The sequence below is a fragment of the Rhipicephalus sanguineus genome, chromosome 6 (assembly GCF_013339695.2).
Source record: "Rhipicephalus sanguineus isolate Rsan-2018 chromosome 6, BIME_Rsan_1.4, whole genome shotgun sequence".
NCBI lineage: Eukaryota > Metazoa > Arthropoda > Arachnida > Ixodida > Ixodidae > Rhipicephalus > Rhipicephalus sanguineus.
Window position 1 is genome coordinate 19,491,690 of NC_051181.1, and position 19,483 is coordinate 19,511,172.

The 19,483-nt window shown below is 46.4% G+C and overlaps 1 protein-coding gene across 3 annotated transcripts in view; it reads right to left on the reverse strand.

The window, feature by feature from the left end:
- The window catches only part of LOC119395646 (decapping and exoribonuclease protein), a 149,794-nt gene that overhangs the window by 93,489 nt on the left and 36,822 nt on the right, over positions 1-19,483 (reverse strand). For all 3 annotated transcript variants that reach the window (XR_007416478.1, XM_037662628.2, XM_037662627.2), the window contains exons 2-3: positions 18,625-18,854; positions 1,882-2,119 (exon numbers count right to left, since the gene is read on the reverse strand). Coding sequence is in view for 2 of the 3 variants with exons in the window: in XM_037662628.2 (XP_037518556.1) it covers positions 1,882-2,119; positions 18,625-18,854 (468 nt within the window). In the remaining variant the exon portion in view is untranslated. The remainder of the gene's footprint in view (positions 1-1,881; positions 2,120-18,624; positions 18,855-19,483) is intronic.

The following is a 19,483-nucleotide window of genomic DNA, read 5'->3' on the forward strand; positions in this document are numbered from 1 at the left end:
AGGCCTCTAACACACTTCAGCTAGTGGGCCACAGTGATGAAATTAAGTCGTGTGAGGGCCAGGACCGTGAAGCAGGTGGAAGCGGGGGTGATGTCTGCCCTTCAGATATGACCTACACATGGCAACGCCTGGCCACACATACGGGTCATTTCTGTAGGGGATTTGGCATTATCGTTACCTTCTGCCAGAACATAGGGATGTCGGTTCTGAAATGTGGAGGTTTCGTTACACAGTTATGTTTCAACACATGGTGACCGCATTTGTTGCGGTTTTTTTTATGTCTTAGTAAAAAAATTTAAAGAAGAAAAGTAACAGTTTCGCCGCAACGGCGAAGCAATGAATGCGATAGCAACAAATCGGAATGTAACGCGAAGAACAGAAAGCAGCTTGAAACAGCCAGCGCGTCGCTCAAGCGCAAAGGATGCACGAAAAGAACACACACAGGGCGAGCGGGAACTATGAAGTGTCACAGTTACTTATTTCTGTATGAACAGCGTGCTCGTTTTACAAACGCGGCCGCTGCAGTGAGTGAAGTGACCTTCGTACGCTCTGTAACTTCAGCGCGGACATTGCGGTGAAAGCACATGACATACAACACCCCCTACTCCCTTCACGAGTTAAGCGCGCATGCAGGTGACCACGCCTTGTAGGGCGAAGTGCACGGAGGCACATGCGCAATGCTGCGAGCGGTGCGATGACTTTTAAAGCGCGCCCCTCGCGCACTTCGAGCCACCTCGCTGGTGAGCAAGAAAGCATGCTGATGTATATGGCGTATATAAATAGCTCGCTGTTAGCATGCTGAAAGAAGGCACTAATCATGGCCTAGGCATCTAATGCCGCGCACTGCAAAGTGAGAGGTCGCCCGTTCGATTCCACGCGTCGGACAGTATTTCTGAATTATTTTTCTTTGTGGCGTTTATACACACACACACACACACACACACACATACATATATATATATATATTTATTTATTTATTTATTTTATTTAGTACATACTGCCAATCCCTTCAGGGATTATTGCAGGAAGGACACAAACTATAAATATATAAAGGAAAAGACAAAGGAAAAAATCATGCAATGTAACATAACTGTTTTTTCTGTTTTTTTGTGCGTGAATGGTAATGTAAAGATCAATACGAAAATTCACATATGCGAAACATCTATACACAACTGTGAAATCTAGCTGTATAATGCTGACACATCATATCATATCAATGTAATTGCAATTATACAATCATAATCACTCATAATTACGTAAGCTTTACAAAACAAAAACATTCTAATGTTAGTAAGTGGACGGTGGTTATCGGGATAAATACTAATAGTAATATACATCACTAAGGAAAGGTGCGAAATATTTGTAGTTTTATGTTTGTGCATCATGTAAGTAATTTTCAAGTAGTGATAGAAAGGCAGTTATGGAGGGGGTATTGGTAATAGCGGAAGGTAAGCCGTTCCACTGTCGTATGGCTAGCGGGAAGAAAGAGTATTTAAAACAATTTGTACGAAAGCGATATTCATTTAGGGTGTATGAGTGCTTTAGTCGAGTTGTTCTTGTGTCTGAAATAGAGATGTACTTAGAACTATTAACATTTAACTTGTTATGAATTAATTGATGAAGCAGTTTCAATCGGGCGAGCGCAGCGCGGTTTTCAATTGTGAGTATATATATATATATATATATATATATACGGGACATGACAGCGACGCCGACGGCAAAAATCAGCCGATAGTGTCCATATAATTGCTATCACAATAATAGTATGGGACGAAGACAGTCACAGGTCGGGCCGGGGCCGCTAGCATGAGGTCGGCAGGCTGTGTGCTTGAGACCTCTGTCATTAACAAACATGAAAAATATGATCAGCAGAGGTGTTACCGGCAGAAGTTGCGGTACTGCTGTTCAGACAGGCAATCCCGCGATGTCTTGAGCTCAATGTAGCATCCGGTGGAGCCCGGTTGCGACTGCCGACCGTGCCTGTGCACCCGGGGATCGACACCATCTACCTCGGCCCCAAACACGAGCGAGTGCGACTCGAGCCGACTGCGCACCACGATGCAGTACTCCTCGCACTCGTTCACCACCGCATCCACGTCGGGCACACCCTCGGGCTCCACTGCACACACAAACAGCTTCGTGGTTTACTAGTACAACACCTATGCAGGTCAGCTGGAAAAGATGCTGGCCAGCCATAACTTCAAAAAAAGAAAGAAAGCTTCTCCATATGTACACTGCTCATGGATCAAAACACAACATGAAGTACAACTGGCATGGACAATTGCTCGAGATAACCGTGTCATATCGCTACAAATCTAGCTGCTAAAGGTAATGTTGGCTCCGATGTAAGGGTTCAAGTCAAAATAATGCTGTATCACACAAACCGGTAGAAAGGAAATTATGTGTTGGCCCTAAACTGTTCTGTTTCAATCCACAAACACTGTACATACATTGCATAGCATGAGAAATATGTTAACAATATCTTACCTTAAATAAAAAGCTAATGATTGAATACGGATCAATATTTCCAAACTGGCACAGCTGGTAACCTTTGCCTTCCTTTTTTTATCAGCAGCCTTCAAACACCTAAGCGAGTCAGTGCATGGACCTGACAGTGAGAGGATACAATGCAAATCATGGCACTGTCTCAAGATTTTTTCAGTTTATCCTGGCCAGCAAAGGGCACAGCACAATTAGGCAGTAATGTTGGCATACTCTTTCTAAGCCTCTCAGTAATAAATGCCTACTTTTGATAGCATTTCCTGACACTTGCACTCGTACTTCTCTAGTATACAATTTTCCATTATCTGCTCTATTCTGCTCTCCATCTCCTGTAACTGAAACCACACTTTTTATGCAGCAGAAAACGTTGTTACACTAGTTGGCATTCAAATAGAATAGAGATTACTTACAGACACAGATTAATACAAAGGCTACGATAAAAATAGATTCACATCAGGTTAGATGCACTTATGTCACCTATATATCTACTATACAAAGTACTATAGATACTACTGGAAGGTAGAGGTAGAGCCGAGGTCACGCAGAGAGATACCATTTTAAAAAGACCGGGCATGCAAACACAGACACAAGAAAGAAGTCAGGACACCACAAATGCAGACTAACAACTGAAGAGACGCACAACAGCGGAAAAGAAAGAAGGCACGAAAACGTATCTGCACATGCCCATGCAACAGGCGAAACTATCAATCCGGCACGCGTGGCGGTCTACATGGAAGATAACTGTTAAAACATCTGATTTCATCTTTATGCAAGTTAATCGACGGTTGGCTCACACATGCGCTACCACTATTCTCGATATGCCATGCTTCGATCATCAGGCGCGTTTCTTCATTTCTATGACGGTACAACACTGCGCATTCATCGAATTTAGGCGTGCACTTACAATCTCGACAATGTAAAGATAGATTAGAAGGTGAGCCTCCTGTTAGCGATCTCTTATGTTCCAACAATCTCTGCTTAATGCATCGGCCCGTCTGTCCTACGTAGAAGCGGCCGCAGCTGAAAGGGACCTTATACACCACACTCGTACGGCAATCAGTGAATTTGTTGGTGTGTTTTACGAAACAAATATTGGTCCGCTTCTTGTCTTTTACTCGCTCATTCTTCCTCTGCACAGCGGCACAAATCTTACCTAGCTTATTGGCAGCTGTGAAAACAACATTAACGCCATATCTACTTCTTTCTTTCTTTAGCCTGTGAGATACGCAATGAATGTACGGTATACCTACGACACGTTTCTTCTTATCGCTTCCTGCAACCATGCTCGGACTTTACACAATGGACTTCTTTAAACGTTCAGCGACCGTGGCCACTGCATCACGAGGATACCCTACATCTAAAAGACACGTAACCTGTGCGTTAAAGCTATCACTCATTTTGTGCTCACATGACTTTGTGAAGGCTGACTTAAGGCAAGACATGCCCCCCCCCCCCCCCCCCCCGATGCCGTTTTTTACAACCTTCGAGTGCTTCGACGAAAAATTTAACAGCGGTTTCGAAGATCTAGGAGAATACTGCCAGCACACGTGGTTCTTCTGGAACGTTAAGGAAATGTCTAGAAATTGTATTCCATTATTCTGAGGCACCTCTTTAGTAAAGCTCAGCCCTCTTCCATTTAATTCAAGTTTTTCGCTCCCTGAAGTTACCACCGTTTGAAAGTCCTCACCACTACAAAAAATCAAGTAATCGTCCACATAACGAAAAACCTTAATAACCGCAGGAGTGTGCTTAACTGGGCTGGTTGGTACATGATTACGGCGAGAGCAAACAGCGCTAAACACGGGACGGAGAAGAAGAACAACAGGCACTCGTTCGTGCCACCACCAGGTGGCGGCTAGCTTCGAGCACCAAGTGCAACGTCTCAGCGATGCTGGTTATCCTCAGGCGCTGCTGGTGTCTGTTGCTGAGAGGCTTTTGGTGAGCTTGACAAGGGGAGAGGCAGCACGCGACAAAGAGGATCAAAGGCCTCGTGCAGGTACGGCGGTTATACCCTATGTTCACGAGGTATCGCACAGACTGAAAAAGGTTGCTGGCAAGATTGGTGTACGAGTTGTTTTTAGTGCAAAAAACAAACTTGCAGCGCTGTGCCGAAAAGTGAACAAAGGCGGCAAGAAAGATATGTGTGAGAAGAAGCACAGAAAGAACTTTGTCGAATGTAGGAAGGCTGTAGTATACAGTATTCCATTTACGTGCGGAAGTTGCTACATCGGCCAAACCGGCCGATGTTTAAATGACCGGTTACGAGAGCATGCATACTCGCTTAGCGGTTCAGTGCCCAGTCATTTAGCCTAACACTGCAAAGCGTGTGGCTGTCAGCCAATTCTTGAGAGGTGCACCGTTTTGGAAGGGTACAATCAACAAAGAACACGCAAGATTAGTGAAGCGCACCATATCCATGCACACGGAAATGCGTGCGTCAGCGTTCCTTCCATTTATCTGCATAAGTGTGAACTTAATTATTTGTCCAAAACTTAACAGCCTGTTTTGCCGACGGTTCTAATATGATGACTTCGCATCCCTCTTTGCGCATTGCGCAGTTACTGTGTTTTTGTTGTTATCCTGCGCAGTGCTTCCGTATATATTGCATATCCAAGCAATAAACCAGTGGTTGTTAGTTCAGCGCTTGTGTCTGTCGTTCTTCTTCTCCGTCCCGTGTTTAGCGCTGTTTGCTCTCGCCTTAATAACCGAATTACCTAAGGCGCCTTCCAAAAGTTTGTCAATCTTCCTAAGGTATAAATCACTAAGAACTGGTGCAACCTTAGAACCAATACAAATGCCTGATTTCTGCACATAAACGCCTTTCTTCCAACCTGCCAGCGTCGACTCTAAATACATGGAAAGAATTTCTAGAAATGCCCAGGTAGAAACACCACCTTTATCAGTGAAAACCGTCTCGTGCCCTTGTTTGTTGATACATTCATTAACACATTTTAACAAGTCCTCATGCAGCAAAGAGTAATACAGGTCTTCAATAGCCATACTAAACGCTTTACAACAGCCGGGGTTCTCCTCTGAGAGAAACTGAACTAGCGCCTGAGAATTACGCATATGAAAAGGGTCTGAAAAGCTCAAAGAGGTTAAGCAGTCCTGCAAATAACTAGATACAGCGACTTGCCAGGTGCCTTGCTCTGAAACGATTGCTCGAAACGGAATCGATGTGTTTTGGCTGAAAAAAAAAAATAATTCTAAAGTAAGTGATTTAGCCTTCTTGACATTACAAGCTATTCTCTCAAGATTATGTCTTAACAAAAGGTCGACAGCACGTTGCCTAACTACCGATGGTTTAAGTTTTACCGTCCTAAAATTCTTTTTTATGGCTGTTAATGCTTTTTCTGAGAACAAACTGTCCGGCATAATTACAAAAAACCCTTCCTGGTCTGAAATTACTGGCCTGAGTTTCTTCTCCACACAATAATTAACCAAAGGCCGGATAGGATCAGGACATTTGAGATGCATATTAGATCCCTTGATACTAGCAACGCAGTCTGAAATGCAGTGGGAGCGCTCGTCTTCAGGAACGAGTCTAGTGATCGTACACGCCAAACTTAAAACGTCTATTGGTTTCAGGTTCGGCTTAAAACAGTATTTAGGACCTAAGGCTAGGGTTTTGCACTATCATCTAAGGCAGCTCCTCCAAGGACTAGCAAGTTATTTTGCGGTGAAACAGTAGAAATAATCTTCCTCTTACATGGTTGAAGTTCTCGAAGTTTTACCTTCCATATGAATTCCGCATGTTGGTTAGCTACCCTCATCCAGTCGGCGTACATCTGCTTCTGGCGGCGATCGTCACGCGAAGTCGAGCAACGAACCTTGAGGCATTCCTGGTAAAATCTCACTTGACGCCATGATTCCGTGGTCAATATGGCACATATCCTCCTGGCATGTCCGGTAGATGGTTGCAGAAAGCCGCACAAAAGTTGAACTTGAACTGGGCAAACTCTATTCTTAGAAAACCATGAAAAAGTCCTAGCACGCAACATGCAAATAGCAATTAAAGAAGCCAAAGAACAGGATTGTTCAGATAAGTAGGAGTACATGGAAAAGGGCTCAGAGTACTAGAAATGAAGCTTAGAATAAGAGAGAGCTGAGCTAGTTGGTAAGTATTCATTTTAAAAAGGGCAGACATAGGGCAGACAGGCCGATGCATTAACCAGAGATTGTTGGAACATAAGAGATCGCTAACAGGAGGCTCACCTTCTAATCTATGTTTACATTGTCGGGATTGTAAGTGCACGCCAAAATTCGATGAATGTGCAGTGTTGTACCGGCATAGAAATGAAGAAACACGTCTGATGATTGAAGCATGGCATATCGAGAATAGTGGTAGTGCATGCGTGAGCCAACCATCGATTAACTTACATAAAGATGAAATCAAATGCCTTAACAGTTATCTTCGACGTAGACTGCCACGTGTGCAGGATTGATAGGTTCACTTGTTGCATGGACATGCGCAGATAAGTTTTCGTGCCTTCTTTCTTTTCCGCCGTTGTGCGTCTCTTCAGTTGTTAGTCAGTGTTTGTGGTGTCCTGACTTCTTTCTGGTGTCCGTGTTTGCACGCCCTGTCTTTTTAAAATGAATACTTACCAACTAGCTCAGCTCTCTGTTATTCTATGAGAGACACCATTTCTCCAGTGTTCTCACTGCACCCTTAAAGAAGTATTCAAAAGACTGCATTGGGAAGAAATAGATATAAGGATTAAGAGACTATTGCAGCAACATATGACTTTGATTGTGACGAAGTGCCAAAAATGATCGAAGACTTAAACCCAGGAAATAATGATGTTGGGCGAAGTGTGAATATGCTGAAGACAAAGATAATACTAAACAACCTGGCGAAAGAGGAGGAGTCCGAAGTTAGCAGCCAGCCTTTAGAATCTGCACAAGAGTGCGTATACCTAGTTCAGTTGCTAACAGGAGAGCCTACTCATGAAAAGGGAATTCACCAAAGAATAAGGATGGGATGGAGTGCACATTGCGAACATTCCCAAATCTCAACAGCCAATTTACCATTGTCCCTACAGCGAAAAGTGTACAATCGCTGCATACTGCCAGTTTAACCTATGGGGTTGAAACTTGGAGGATTACAGAGAAACCCAAGAAAAAGTAAAGGATCCACGGTGTAAGAATAAGTTAGGTGATTACTCTGCCGCCGGCGCCGCGTCCAGATTGTGTTCGCCGCCTTGGCTCTTTCCTTTGGCTGCGACAGGTGGCGCTAACATACGGGGGCTCACTGGGGAAAGGCGCCAATCCGCGCGTAGTAGGTTATTGCTGCGCAGCCTCGCTTGTTTATTACGTTTGATATACCGATGCACATAGATGTGAATAAATTAGTACACTGAGATTCTGCAGTAACGAAATTGATTTTTAATTGTATCGGAAGATTAGTTCCCAACAGCATTCTTGTCATATAACTGTTCCGACAGCAGCAAACGTTGGTCTGGAGAGCGGTCGCATTTTGACGCGACCGCGTTAAAGAGCTCGTTTCGCTGAAATTCCGGTGTCGTCGGTGTCGGTGTCTTTGGTTCTGAGCAAAAAAGCAGCGTTGGCCGTGAGTGAAAATTCGAGGTAGCTGCTATAAGGATAGCAACTCGAAGGATGGCAGCTCGAGGGCATTTGCGGTTTGGCTTACCTTGAGGCAGTCTCCACCCAAGAGCGAAGGCACGCTAGCGATAAGGAAGGCGATAGTGTGTGTGCGTGCTCGTGTGTGCGTGCTCGTGTGTGTGTGCGCGTGTGTGTATTGCGAGTGTGTGCTTGCGCGCGTGTGTGTGAGCCTGTGTATGTGTGTGTGCGCGTGCAAGTGTGCCTGCGTGTGTGTGAGTACATGTGTGCGTGCGCGTAAGGGCATGTGCGTGCGCGCGTATGTGTGCGCGTCTGTGTGCATGTGCGTGTGTGTATTGCATGTGTGTGAGTGCGTGCGCGTGTGTAAGGGCATGTGCCTGCACGTGTGTGTGCATTTACGTGCGTGCGTGCGTATGTGTGTGCATCTGTGTCCATGTGCGTGTGTGCTTTTGTGTGCGTGCACGTGCATGTGTGTGTGTGCGTATTGCGTGCGCAGGCGCGTGTGTGTGAGTGTGAGTGCGTGCGCGCGCAGGGCATGTGCCTGCGTGTGTGCATTTACGTGCATGCGTGCGTATGTGTGCGCGACTGTGTGCATGTGCGTGTGTGCATTTGTGTGCATGTCTGTGCGTGTTTGTGTGCATCGCGTGTGTCTGCGTGCGTGTGAGTGCATGTGTGCGTGCGCGCAAGGACATGTGCGTGCACGTGTGTGCATTTGTGCGCGTGCGCGCATGCGTATGTGTGTGTCTGTAGGCATGTGCGTTTGCGTGCGTGCGTGTGTGTGAGGGCATGTGTGCGTGTGCATGCGTATGTATGTGCATTTGTGTGTGTGCGTGTTTGTGTGTGTGTGTTTGTGTGAGTGTCTGCGTGTGGATATCGCTGTTGCGCTCTAGTTGCTTAGCAAACTGAACGAAAAAAAAACTTCGTCAGACAAGTTTCAACCAATGTGTCACGAAACTTCCACGCGTTCTATTAAGAACTTCAATCGACACGCGACCCCTGCCAGTTTTGCGGTTAGCGTCTCGCATTTGCTGCATTTCAGGGTGTCTACCGAGTTGACATTTCTAAATTCCCTGAGTTTTCCAGGTTTTGCCTGAGTCTTTTTGCTAAAATTCCCTGAGTGAAAAAAAAAGTTTGTTTTATGTCAAGATGGGTAGACACCATGTTGCTCAATGATGTCACTCTCTAGTACGCACGTTAGAAAATAAAAATGATTTAATCCCATTTGAATAGTACAGAGTACAGTTAAAGCTCAAGATAGCGAAGTTCGTAAAAGCGGCAATTTACTTCGTTATACCGAAACTGAAATTCGACCTTTCATGCAAGGCATAGTTACTGAATGATTAATTTTGGGCTGAAAATGCCACAAGAATGCTCGATAATACGATAACATGAAAACCTTTTTTTTTTTGCGTGAAAAAAAAATCAATTTTGTTGAGCCTGAGGTGCAGCAATCACAATTAGATGCCTTGCCAGAGTGTCAGGTGTAGAGACGAAACAAATGCAGGTTTAACGCACTGTGGAATTGCGCTTATTTTGCTGCTGCGGCTTGTTGTCAAATCCTCGCGCGTTGCTCAGAGCAGTGCCACGACTTTGCTATCACGTTGCCCAGCCAAACCATTTGCTCTCCACGAACGCGCAACATTGAAAACCACCGCACGTTAGAAAAAAAGTCACAATTTCACCGCAAGAGCGAAATCATGAATCTGATAGCAACAAATAGGAATTTTATACGAGTATAGGCTAGCAGCTCACTCCTTCAGGAAACGCAACCACTGCAGTAAGGGAAGTGACCTATCTATGGCTCAGGGGCAGATTCAGGCGTGTACATTGGAAGGGAGAGGGTCTATCACCCGATCGGGTAGGGGGGAAGGTGAGTACAAGAGCTGAAGCCACCGCCGCAGCAGTGCATTTTGGTCGGTCACGCACAGGCCCGTAACTAGGGGGGGGTTGAGGGGGTTCTGACCCCCCCCGAAATTTTTTTGATGCTTTAACTTTTCGGGTGATACTAAAATATTTACACGCCTTCACAGCGACCACCAGCTGCCAAAGTTACACTGCAACTTTCCTGGCATTGCTTCCCTCTTCTTCCTTTCTTCAAACCTACCCTTTTACCAGAACACCTCAGCGCTCCCTCCCCCGCACGCGCACCTGCCCTATTTGTACAGCTTTGCACTTCGCCCTCGCGTTCCTTCGAGTCTTTTTTTTTTTTTTTCGTCTTTCACCCCGTAGCAGCTCCTTTATTGATTCCAGATGCTTTCCTTGTGCATTGCCGCTGGAGAAGTTATCCGTCTGTGTGGACCGCACGTGTCGGCTTTGGGTTCCTACGAAAAGCGCGTCTCCTTCTGTGAAGGTAAACAGTTCGACAGCAACGGCAACACCAACACGACGTGCGCAAATTTGCCAGGGAACGAAACCCCTAAGCGGAAAAACTCAGCGGCGCATTCCGAGGACGCAGGCTGCAGGGTAAACTTTTCTCAAACTGTAGTCCTCGCCACCGAAACGAATCATCGAAGATGACATCTACTGAAAGACTGGCATATCCGAGCAACTTCGAACAACTTTAACCACACGCAAGGACATCTACCTCTTCTGTACACAGAAGGTATATGCGCCTCCCTACAAAGCGCACAAAGCGAGGATACAGCCGGCACACAATCCGGCACCAGCGGTCAACTTTCACAGGAGAGAAAAAACGCCGCCAAGCTGGGCTGCGCGCGGGAGTACAGAGGCTGACGTCACAGCCTACAAAGTGCATTTTTGGGGGGTCACGGCTATTTAATTAGCGCAGCCCAGAGAGAATTATGCAGGCGCCCAGGGAGCCGTCTGTGAAAAGGTGACTTTTTCACAGGAACGGAGCAACACCTCCTTTCTGGACTGTACCAGGGGAGTGCAAATGTTTCGGCAGTGCATTCTTGGGGGTTCACGTATATTAAGGGGAGTATGCAGTGCCCGTGGAGTCTTCTGTGAAAAGGTCTTTAAGTAGCGTTAACCCAGTTTGCTGCAGCTGGAGTACAATAATGGGCCTGCATGCACACCAGCTGTAGCGGCGTTCAGAAAACACATGCGCCACGCGGGAGCCGGCGCGTTCATCACACTTCTACATTCTAGCCACTGCAAAGTGGATAAGAGAGGAAGAAAACATCGCCCGCCGTTCACGCCAGGCAGTCGAAGCAGTCGCAAACGTCTTTTTGGAGCCACTGGCCACTTCTGTGTGCGTGCACAGGATTGCGGCAGCAAAATGAAAAGACACTCTGCAACAACGAAGCAAAGGAGTCTTGCGTCTTACTTCAAGAAAGTTCGAACCGATGAAGCGGACGGAGAAGAACCGCCTCCTTCGAAGGATAAAACTTCGCCCTCCTCAGCACTGGTGGAAAGCCAAGCGCGTCCGAACTTCTGTAGCGACTCAGGAGAATGCACCGGTTTATATGAATCACCTGAGAACGAACACAAGCAGGACACCCATGCGCCGCCGGGAAATGATGGTGGCCGCAGTGCAACTCCAAGTGACCTTTGTTCTACGTTCAACGCTGGGCAAAGTGACGCCTTTACCACTGGGCAATGCCCAAGGAAGGTGAGTGGCATGGCACCTACACATTCTGGTTCGCCTCCCCTCACACGTCTCTGATCTCTTTACTGTCTCTGCTTACGTACGGAACGACCTAACCTGCTGCCATTCCCGTCGCCGACTTTGCGCTGGCGACGCTAGAGTGGCAGCTTGTAACACATACATACCGTTTTTGTACCGCGGTTACATTGTGTTACTTCATCAGGAGCCGTTGGTCGCGGTGTCCCCAGCTTTGGTGGTGCTATTGTCCAAACTTATTTCTTGCTTTAACCAGAATTTGAGGTTGACATACCAATTTCTTTATTTGGGTACAAATAATTGAAAAGTACCATCGAATTATTACAAGTAAGCGATGTACTTGTTTTATTCACGAAAATAAGCCAGTATAAATCTTAAAAAATGGCAGCCGTTCTACACGCGAACCCCCCCCGAAAAAAATTCCTGGGTACGGCCCTGGTCACGCATATTACAACAGCCCAGATTATGCCGGCGCCTAAGAAACCTTCGTTAGAAATGTGCATAGGGAAGCAGGAAAGGGTAGAGCAATGAGGAGAGAGGTTAGAGAGCAGGGACAACATTCTCTTTGCCCCTTTTGGGCAGTGGTAGGCAAAGCAACCTGACAAAGGGGGCAAACTCAACAAGCAGCCTGACAAAAGAGGTGGACGACAGGCACTGAAGGGAGGGGCGGGGGCTGGCTTTCGATGGGGGAGGGGGCGATCGTCGCTACGCCCCCCCCCCCCCCCCTGGTTTCGCCACTGCCATGGTTTCAACGGAAATTTTGCAATTAGAGCAGAACATCTACAAAGGTATGAGCCGTCTGCTGATACCCTCTAAAGATATCGCGGCACACGTGACCACACCCGCTGGTACAAAATACGTACTTCCTGTCGGACTCACGCAGCCCCCCCTCCCTCCCCAACCCTCCGGCTCCATGTGCCCATCGCGCGAACGCGAAGGTCGGCTCATTTCATCTCTGCTTAAGCCCCGTTCGTCGGCAGCGCTCGCGCACTTTCACTCGCACATGGAGCATACGACGCGCGGGGTGATGTAATCGCGATTTGGACTTGATAAGGAAGATCATGGCGAAGGCAAAAGATTCGCCTAGTGTCTATATATATATATATATATATATATATATATATATATATATGCTATCGCAAAAAAAAAGCAAAATAGCTGCGGGCTATGATCGCATGAAAGCACGGCAACAGCATGAATAAGGGCACATCCGATTATGATGGTCACGTTTCTGTTTTCCGACATCGCGCGCCGAACCGAGCAAGTGGGACACGTGCTGGTGTCGCGAATTTCGGTCGCCGCTATGCCTTGGCTTTGAAAAGTTCTGTAATTCGGCTTTGTAGCAAGACATCCACATAAGCAGTTGCGTGGCTGATAATTGCGAGCTTAAGCCCCCAAAAATATCGGTCGACTGCCTAAAACTTGTTGTTCCCTCACCCTCACCGGGAAAAAAAAAAAGAAAAATAGCTTTCACTTGCTGTAAATGGGCCCGTTACTTTCGCTCACGCTCGCGTGGAAAATTATTCTATTCTACACAGAGCCATAAATAGCATCTTTGAAGCTCGGGATCAGAGCGAGTGAGCTTTAACAAGCGTCGTCGTCTTTTATCTCGCCGATCGGGATAGCTTGCAAGATACTAGCCTTGTCGACGATATCCACTTCCTGAACGATCGCGATCGCTTGCAAGATAACTCAAGCTCGTTACATCTACTGCTACCACCACTGCAACTAATCACGCTTGTTACTTGGCACGCGGCGATAACAAAAACACCATATCAGGCGCTAATGCGCAGCACGCGCGACGAATACAGAACTACACGGCGTAATCACAGAACACCCTGACAACACTGCACGATACGATGTGCCGTAGTTCATGGTTCCCACATGCCACGCATTAGCCGGATTCTCTTCAACTCCCCCGCTCCGAAGGCGAACAGAGCATCGAGGTGCGCCCCTTCCCCGCAGCGGCCGTTCGATTTGAAAAATGCGTTCACAAAACTTCGAGCCAGCGTTACCGCGACTTTCGTTCCACTTCAATAAAGTTACTGTGGATTTTCCCTGATAGGAGCACAATTTCCCTGAGTTTTCCCTGAGTTTTTCCAGATTATCCAAAATCCCTGAGAATTCCCGGTTTTCCCGGTTTTCCCGGTCGGTAGACACCCTGCATTTTGGCCTCTGGCAATGTCGGCTGCATGATATGGTGTGAAGAACTTCATTGGGTCCCGAAGGTCAACCCCTGGCAAACTGATTATAATCACGTGAATAGCACCGTGAACGTAAAAAAACGCGACTGCATCAGAGATGTAGTATGTACAATGATTTTTGTTCACTGATTGTTCTACAACAATGTTTCTTCGTCCTAATAGGCATAGATGAGGCAGCTCAAAAAGTGGCATCTGAATTTAAAACAAAAAATTGCCTTTCAGGCTTGATGACGACGTGAGTCGGTAGCGCATAGGCCACTCACACTGTCAGTGTTGTGTTGAGAAGCCTCCTGTTTTTAACGTGGAGGAGGCTTGTCGCTGCTGAAGTCGAAACGCGGCCTCTTGCGTTGCGTGCCCTTTGATTCAGAATCGCCATGCCGTGGAGTCGCTGTCTCTACGTGCAATACATTTGGCGTACATTCAGCGGTCGGGTAAGGCACTTCCAAAGCAGTTGAACCTTTTCGCCCCCGTTGCTTCCGAGAAGGCGGCAGCAGAGCCTGCCGTTTCGAGGAGGTTTCCTGGTTCTTTGCTGCACGGTCAGGTATTTTGGGCAGCCGTCGAAAATGCTAGGCACAGCATCCGAAGAGAGCGTAGGTCTCTTTCGGGCGTGCAACAGGACGTTTCCCTTGTACTCTGCATGATATGTTGCAGAGATCGCTTCTTCTGGGAAATGCTTCGCGCACACATGGTCAGTATGCTCCAAAGCTCTGTCTGCTCTCGGAATCGCCCGTCGCCACTTATCTAGGCGCTCTGGTTCACGCGCCGAGCCTTAAAAAGCGACACACGCTCCACACAAGTCCTATACCCAACTTGCAATTCGGGACAAAACATTTTTTGCCCATTTCGAGGCGCAGCCAGCGACAAGGCCGGTAAAGGGTACTCGGCATCATACATAGCGTCGAGGTATACGTGCACTCAATCACAACAGACGAATTAGCAAAACAAATGCACTGACAGGGCTCACAGGCACAGGGCAACGTGTTTATGAATCACAAAATGTCATGCACACAAAGCTTTCAGCCTTTCAGGAAGATCTTTCTTTGCGCACGAATTTCAGAATGAGCGTCGCGCGAGCCCCTGAGACCCCTTACCGTAGCGCCATCTCAACGTGCGCCGCGAAAACTGCTCGTGGTTCAAGGTCATCGGCGAACACAATCTGCCCGCACCCTCTCCTCAAGCGGAGCGGCGAGCGTCAGCACCTAACTCTTTCTTACACCGTGGGATCACACAACGTGCAGTGGAACTGAAGGAGATTGGAAGACAGCATTGCACCGCAGAAAGTAACAGAGAACAAACAGGACCAGCTAATATTGTAGTTGGCATTAGGCCACAGGATGCATAGGACAGGTAACCGTGGTTAGTTAGGACAATGAAATGGAGGCATGAGAAACGCAGCCGAGGACAGCAATGAATTAGGTGGGGTGACGACGTTCATAGAAATAAAATGAAATCGGCTCACACAAAATAGGATCTTTGGGATTATCCTGCAGTGAATAATAGGCCGAGTATGATTATGATGACGACTGTACTGTACCGAGTGCCGCATCATCCTCTAATTGTTGCATATGCCAATTAGTTTCAGTACATGTTACCCAATTTCAGTAGCATTCCATCCAACATTGGCGTGAGTTACAGAACTCTCGGAATAATTTCAATTCCCGCATTATGTATTCCCACTACTACTCCCATACAAAAAAAAAAGTCGTGTCCATTTGACTGAGTGCCATTTTGGTGTTTTCTGCTTTAACAATGATCGAAATACAGTTAAAACTCGATCTTACGAAACCTAATGTCATGAAATTCCTTATCTAACAACGAAATTTTCAGTACCCAGCAATCATCCATAGGGTTCAATGTTGTCATCATCAAGAATTAATCAACAAACTTGGCTGTCAAACCCGATTTAATGAAGTTTTTTTCTGAAGTAAACGAGTAAGAAAATGGTCCTCTCATTTCGGCACAGACGGCTTTTTCTCCGTGCATCATTTTTAACATTATCGTATTCAGACATCTAGGCACCCTAGTCTCGGCTGTAACTTTAATTGGATGAGATTGCACACCACGCCCGTGCACGGAGCAACGGACTTGGCAGTTAGTAAAGCGTACCAGATGGTGGTTGTTTTTGTTATTTCATCGTTTATGCGAGAAGTAGCACACATTATCTCCTCGCAACTTGCTCGCTCGGCCTGCTCGCACAATCACTGTGTTTGTTTGCCGCGTCTGCCTATATGCAGCCTATCGTAGCTTCACAAGACCTGGGCTCCATGTTCGGCCCACCCTCGGCATGCCCTTGTGGGTTTTCCACATGTGCAGGTGCAGGTTAGCAGTGAAAACAACGCTGTGATAGCTTTTGGGTATTGCTACATTACAGTTTAAGATATTAAAGGACCGAAAAAATTGTTTCCCGATTTTATGAACTTCCTGATTTAACGAAATAATTTGAGCGTGGTCATCACTTGATCAAACTGAGTTTCAACTGTATGGCTGAAATATGTGCCCATTACTACTTTTGGTTGCTTAAACAAACTCTCGAGCAATACTCAGGTGGAAAAAAATTCGGCAGATCCCACGTACCATGGGAGTCGATGTTATGTGAAGCATGCGGCGGGAAGGTGACTGTGGTGGCGTAATTTTTTTCGCTGAGCGAAACGGTACAAAATGACGCTAAAGATATGTATAAATTTTATACGCACACATATATCTTGAAGAGCCGCATATGTGATATATAACCAGTTGTTTACAGTTGGGTAACGCTGCCAATGGCAACGTGGGTATCATACCAACACCAGAAGCGGTAAGCTGATATTTTGTGCTTATACTTGTCCCTTATATTGGAGAACGCACGCGCGTTTCACGAACCCGTGCGCATGTGTGGGAGGGGTTCTTGACAGTTTAATTCTTGAACAAGGTCATCATCCCCGTGGTCAGGGAGCACCAGCAGCTGGTCATGACTGTGTTATCGGATCAGGTCGTGATCGCGGTGACGAGGGGTCCATGTGTAGTGAAGTATGAGGTATAGTACAGCTGTTGTAAGTCGTGGATGCCTCGGTCATTTCGTCCACAAATTGTCTGTTGATAGAGCCGGCGACATCTCGGAACCTGAAGTCAACCTTCCCGTTGGTGATGTGTATAGGCCGCCGAGGCTGGTAGGCCTGGATAGTGCTACGTAGACCAACATCAGTGGATGGCACTTGTATTCTTAGACTACCTGGCTGTATGTGGCCTATGTAGCCCAGTCTACAAAACGACTGTCAATCAATCCGGCATCATCCTCGGTCAGCATGAGGCCATTGCCCGGCCTCGTAAGAAATGAAGAGGACACTGCGTCGTTCTGGTGGACTAAGAGCACTTTACGGTGCGATGATGTGAATATCGTACGTAACTTTCGTTAATATATTCCTCCGGGGTCGAGCAATGCTTCAATAATGCTTGTTGAATCATAGGAATACAAATGTAATGTTTATTAAACTGCTATAAAAGCGGAGCCAACACTGGAACCACAGCCGTTAATCTGATATGACGCCTGTATCGTAGGAGTATACACATCGTAGGAGTATCATGTAGTGTTTATTGCTTTCTTGTAAAATTAGATAGCAAGCACCACAACCGTTGCACCGACATTACGTTAGATGGCAAGCACCACAACGTTGCACCGACATTACGCCTGCATAGGCTGTTTTTCCAAACCAGTTTATAGACCAGGTGTGGCTCTGTGGTAGAATACCTGATTGCCACGCAGAATGCTTGGGTTCGATTCCTGCTGGGATCCTAATTTTTATTCTTTCCATTTGTCACGTCAACGCTGCCGATGTCGGTTTTTCTTAACGCTCTTGCATTTAATGTCTGTTCTCGCCGTTCCTGGGCAGATATAAACAGTCAATCACCTGTGGCGCATACCCGTGCACCGCGACCCATGGAAACGGTTATGTGCCACACGTGTCTGTAGGAAAGGGTTTGACGACGTACACGAAAGGATTTTCACGTCATTCATGTCATGACCCGACACTCATATTCGTCAAATCCTCTTGCCCTCCCATGCCAATTTTGGTGTACACCAAGTTAAGGAGGCGATCATGAGAGCCCCCAGACGTAGGCGGCTCGATAGATAGATAGATAGATAGATAGATAGATAGATAGATAGATAGATAGATAGATAGATAGATAGATAGATAGATAGATAGATAGATAGATAGATAGATAGATAGATAGATAGATAGATAGATAGAAACGCCCAAAGTGCCAAAGGTTCGCTAAGAAATGCTTCGCATTTAAAACCAAGTAAGTGCAAAATATGGTGCTGCATCCAACAGATGTACGTTTACTGTGGTATATTCTGGGACGGTAAGCGCAGCAATGGACAGGCATCGTAGTCATGCAGGCTCGTGCACGACAGGGCAAAGTTCACCCTGTCCCTGCAGTGGACATCAAATAGGCTGACGATAACGACGGTGACTTCATTACACACAGTATGGAAGACTGGTCCGAGGGGCTCGTTTCCCGTATTATCTCACAAACGGTAAGGGTGGTTTTTCGTCCATTTTTCTTCCTTTCAATTTATGTGAGAATGATTACACTACAGTTAAGAAACCACAAATAATGTCCCCTATGCCTTCCTTGGCTGTCGGTTTCATCAGTTGTGTATAATACAGGAAAAGCATGCGGCACAAGCGACAAAAATTGTTGCATTAAGACAGTGCCAGTGCAAGATAAAACAGTGCTGTGCAAAGCAAATCAATGATCTGTGAAAGCACTCACCACTGACCATGTACTGCTCAAACTTGTAGCCCCAGAAGGACATGCGGTCACGGCGAGGGTCGGCTGCATCCTCGAGACGCCGCCTGCGCTCTGCGTCTGTCTCGAAGGCGCACAGGTAGATGCTGCCACGAAAGCGGCAGGCTGCCAGCAGCCAGTCCTCACGTGCCTCGTACGCTGTGCACGCCAGTCGCGTCAGCAGGCCCCGATAGCAGACAAAGTCCGTGTGGAGGCTGCACGAAGGGAAAGTTTGACTTCCGTTTTGATTTGGCTACTTTACACACAGATGAGGGAAACACAGTTTGTCCACGTGGATTTTTGGGCTAGTTGGTTATATGCGTTGAAAGTTGGCGCCTGTCCTGTTGTCTCTTCCTCGTCCGTGTGTGTTAGCGCTATGCCCCATTCTGGAGGGAAACACACCTAACACACTAACATTTTCGATGGTTGAAACGTTTGAACAGTCTTATTATGAGAATCGCAATGCAAATTGAAGAGACAAGGACAAATCACTTACACACAACACAGGTTCTGAACTGCAACTACGACTTTTATTGCTGTTCAACTTGTATATCACATTTCATGCGCTAATTATGATGCACTGTCTGCAAATGCGTCAAATTCGCATAACATAATTTTAAGGCACTCAATGATACATTCCAAGAAAGAAAATGAAGGAATGTGGTGTTTTGTGTGAGTTAGTAATTAATGTTCACCAGCATGTAATTAAATATCCAGCTATCCTGCAATCAATCAGCTTCAATTCTTGTGTAAAAATAATAAAAATATTAGCCCCAAATTGCAAGCACAGTTTGTTTTTTTTTGTTTGTTTGCAAGCACAGTTTGTTTTTTGTTTGTGGCGCTG